Source organism: Papaver somniferum, chromosome 10 (genome assembly GCF_003573695.1).
Source record: "Papaver somniferum cultivar HN1 chromosome 10, ASM357369v1, whole genome shotgun sequence".
NCBI lineage: Eukaryota > Viridiplantae > Streptophyta > Magnoliopsida > Ranunculales > Papaveraceae > Papaver > Papaver somniferum.
This window is the reverse complement of record NC_039367.1, coordinates 137,201,466-137,205,643: the sequence shown is the minus strand read 5'-3', so window position 1 is coordinate 137,205,643 and position 4,178 is coordinate 137,201,466. Positions and strand designations below refer to the sequence as shown.

Below are 4,178 nucleotides of genomic sequence, written 5' to 3'. Positions count from 1 at the left end.
CCATTTATCAATGTGTACGCTTGGCATATCTGTACACAACTAAGGATCCCATTGGAATATAGGTAATACGGAATCCATGATAAAATGTGAGGACGGGGAATTTGTTATTAGTTGCCCTAACAGTCAAAAATGGTTGCATAAAATTTGCTCCTGTAAAAGAAAACACATTTTTTGGTGTTTGAATTCACGGTTATTATGGTTGATACAAACATTCCATTGGTAGTTATTATGGCTGGCTGATCTTTCCCAACATTGAAAAGAGTTCCCTTTCATATTTTGAGACCAATTTATGTCAAAGAGGTACCCATCGAACTCTTTTGGTTGTATTTTCTTTGTGCTAATTTTATTTGGTTTGCTCTTTGCTCCTCTAAGTAGCCGCCTATCATATTATCAAGAACCAGGATGTCATATATAAAAGTCCAGTTTTGAGATTCAATTTATCAACCTTATCAGTTTCCATGTATTCCAAGCTCAATGACTCTTCGTTGATCACATTATGGGATTCACCAGACCTTAAAACAGTTTAGTCACCGGATTTTAAAACATTTAGGAAGATTGTAATTTTTTCAAACCTTTGCTCCCCTTGACTGGTTTGTTCCCCTTATCTAGGTTTTTTAATAAGTGTATTGTTATGTGTGCTCTTTGGGAAGTTGGGAGTGTGATTTTATTATATGGACTTTGTTCCCAGTGATCTGAAATTGACTTGCACATCTAGCTGTTCTAGCATATATATGTATTGAAAATTATCTCTCGTTTTTAGGTGATAGTTTAAAAAGAAGGTAAGTGTAGAACTTGAGATTTCTAAGATGTTAGCTGCAAATGTAGAACTAGACATTTCAAAGAGGGTAGCGGCAAACGCGGAACGAATTTTGATCTTTCATATTTACTCCATGTGGAGAAGGAATGTAAGGAACACTAATTTCTAAAGACAGGCACAGAAATGTGCAGTAATTTACATGAACAATTAGAGATCCCTCTATTAAGGATAAGCAAGGAAAACTGAAAAAGGCTAGAAGAAAAAAAAATTAATAAGAAAAATGGTGGTATGAAGAACTTAACTTGTGACCTCAAATATAAAAAGGCCTTCAACTCTTGATTGTTAGTCCCACGTAGGACTTTAGATGGTTTCCTCCGACAAACCAGCTTTTGCGACATTTCTTTGCCCCAATTCGAATAAGCAACAAAAGTTGAATCATAGCTATAAAAATACCAAGTTAAGATTTGCTTTTGCAAGCAGCTTGATCTTACAAAGCTGAAACAAACCAGTCACCTGAATACACCATCATTCTGATTTCATTCAACATAATACCAGAGTTGAGTACATTAGCTGACGATTAAAATCATATTGGTTCAAGCCCTGCGGAATTTCTAGAGCAGACCAGAAACTGAAGCAACTATATTACAAGGAAACAAAAAATGGGGCAAAATCAAAACATTTTAGTACTCTGTCCTTGTAGGTTCAGGGAATTACACCATTCTCCAAATTCCAGAAGATAAAAACGAACAATACTTGTAGACACTCACAAGGGGACTTCTAGAATGTACCTCACCAATAATAACACTGACATACTGAAAGTACTGTTAAGCGCCTTCAAAGCTCATCAAGAACTTAACAACACAATTTGAGAGTTTTGGAAGCCTTCGTACCAGCTTCTTTAGATTTATCTGACGCGTTTTGGAGAGACTTGGACAAGCAACAATGGTTACAGTGCCAGAGAAACCGGGATACTTTAGAAAGACTTTAATCGTGTTCACTTCCATTGGTTTCCCCTCAAAATGTTTGAATTTAATTGACTTGAGGTGTGGTAGAGAACATTTAAGATCAAGTGACCAACAATCATCATCTTCTATGTCAAGAAAGTGAATCCCCTACAATAATAAAAAATAGGATACAACATAAGAAATAAGTAGTGATACTAACACGAACACAAGCTACCTAGTATTTAAAATATGCCCAGATGAGGTATGCAAAACAAAGATGATGAAAGCCAGGGGTCTTGCAAAGGCGAAGATGGGAGATTCTAGTTTAGGAAACTGACGTTTTGCGATCTGAATCAACAGTTTTACCAAATATAGTAACACCAAGTTTTAATAAGAGAACTGAATACCACCAATATGAACAAAAACAGAAATCCTTTTAACTTAATTGCGAGATAAGAGGTAAGTGATTTACCCAAGCAAAGACAATCGATTCTAGATTAGGCGAGAGCTGGAGAAACCTGAAAAATCTTCTCATAATCGAAACAGACTCTGAACCAAAACTCGGGCAATCAAAAATTGAGCTACCTTCAAGATGGATCAAATTGTTAAATGCCAGCAAATTGGTTAAGAAGACATCTGCCTCGCTTAGAACCTAATCATTAAAATAAAGTAAGTCTGCCACAGCCTAAGATTCTTGGAAAACCAAAGCACAATAAAGTTATACTACAGAAGTGTAATATTGATTAAGTTCACAGCAACATGATCAATTAGGCAAGATTCATCTAAAGTAATGAGGCATACCTGAAATGAGTCTGCACATACTTTAAGGACCTTCACACTTGACAGAGTTTTGAAAAAACTTAACAAATGTTTCATTCGAGTATTCATCCTCGGGAATGTCAAAGCCAACATCTGCCTCAACTAGTGACCAAAAGCTATCAAGGACAAAATCTGCCGGTGGGTCTCCAGTGTAACTAATGGTCAATAGATTAGGAGCAGAAATCTTCACCGTTGACTCTGTTAATTCACATAACTAATGGTCAATAGTATTTCAATGCGGGACTCACAATGCACAACCCTTCAGATATCAAACAACCAGACAATATCAACTTTTCAAGGGTTGGGCAGTTGGAAAAGAATTTTCTGGTCGAGGTTTCATCCACAAAACTAAGAGATCTGAGCTGAAGTTTCTTGAGCTTTGGAAAGGAGACTGCGTTTGGAATAATAAGTTAGCCAACAGTCTCCCTATCAAAATCCAAATCCAAATCTAATAGTCTCAATGAATCGCAAGTAAAAAATGATAGAGGAAATATGGAGGATGTGATTGAACAATTTAAGTAAAGACGTAAAATTTGAACTTTACGCTTCATAATAGTACTAACCCATCCATAAACTCTAAATTCATCAGAAACCTCATCCAAACCGAGAGAAAACTTCTGGATATTAGGATTCTCATGAAGAAATAGTACTGAGTCCAGAAAATTCATGAACAATTTGGTTTCCAGCTTTCTGTTTCGTTTAGATCGCCAGTTACAAAAATCAAAAACAGGAATTGTGGCGGCTACATACTTCCATCTTTTGGATAAAATGCAGGTAGACATAGCAGATTTGGTTGGAAGGAAAGAAAGGATGTGATGAATAAGTGCATCAGGTAAATTACTTATGTAATCCTTTCCAACACCTGTATTGTTGTTTTCCATTTGTTTGTGTTTCTTTTTGTTTTTCACCACCATGATTCCAAATGATCTTTCTCCTGAGTCCTGAGATAGCATTGATTATATAGAGTCAGTATTTTCATCAAACAGATTACGTGCATGAAAATAGAAATAAAATATAAAAAACAAGGGGGTCTAGGGTAGAATCAGTAAACATGGAAAAATCTAAGAAAACTCAAGGGGGTTTAGATCAGTAAACATGAAAAAATCCTCCTTGTTTGTGCATGCATAATCAATAGAATAAACTTGAAATCAACTACTTGGATTTGTAGTTAAACTTCAAATCTATATAATCCACGTTCATTAGAAAAAGTTATAGTTGAAAATGAGAGTTTGGGGTTCTGGCTTTTGACCAAATCTCCAAAACATGAATCAAACTAAATAGAGTTAAAGGAGGATTTACCTGAAGAAGGTTGTTATGAAGAGAGTATTATCAGAAAGCACCAAATATCATCTCTGAGATGAGAAGCCCTTCTTCTCCTTTCTTGCTTAAAAGAAGAAAAATGAACACTCTAGTCAAGATTCACTACTCCCAAGAACGTGCTTAAAAGGGTACTTATCTTCCATGTGGGGGCACGGCCGTAGTCACCAACTAACCAGCATTAGGTGTTTGCACTATCCCAAGCAATACGTGAAAGCGTGTTTGGGTGATTTCTACTTGATGCATCTATATTATTATTTTTTGGCTTCTCTTAAATATAGTCCACACTTTTATTAATCATAACCCAAAAAATTTAAATTAAAATAAAAAATCAATATTAC

General features: G+C 35.6%; 1 protein-coding gene across 4 annotated transcripts; it reads right to left on the bottom strand.

Annotated features, from left to right (window-relative positions):
• Positions 1-1,236: 1,236 nt before the first annotated feature.
• Positions 1,237-3,953, bottom strand: LOC113319241. Of its 4 annotated transcripts, none has more exons than XM_026567510.1 (4): positions 3,820-3,953; positions 2,503-3,461; positions 2,174-2,353; positions 1,237-1,869 (listed from the first exon to the last, which is right to left on the bottom strand). In XM_026567510.1, exons 2-4 carry the CDS (start codon positions 2,611-2,613, stop codon positions 1,582-1,584), a joined length of 579 nt encoding a protein of 192 aa, XP_026423295.1. In that variant the 5' UTR covers positions 2,614-3,461; positions 3,820-3,953; the 3' UTR covers positions 1,237-1,581. The 4 variants fall into 4 exon arrangements, with proteins under 4 accessions (XP_026423295.1, XP_026423296.1, XP_026423294.1 ...); XM_026567511.1 differs by having other exon boundaries at positions 2,503-2,718; positions 3,383-3,859; XM_026567509.1 differs by having other exon boundaries at positions 2,503-3,859.
• Positions 3,954-4,178: the final 225 nt, after the last annotated feature.

Coding starts and splice junctions, on each gene's coding strand:
- LOC113319241 (XM_026567510.1), bottom strand. CDS start 2,613: ATGTTGGCTTTGACATTCCCGAGGATGAATACTCGAATGAAACATTTG. Junction 2,354..2,502: donor TATGTGCAGACTCATTTCAG/GTATGCCTCATT, acceptor TTTAATGATTAG/GTTCTAAGCGAGGCAGATGT. Junction 1,870..2,173: donor AATCGATTGTCTTTGCTTGG/GTAAATCACTTA, acceptor TTATTATTGTAG/GGGATTCACTTTCTTGACAT.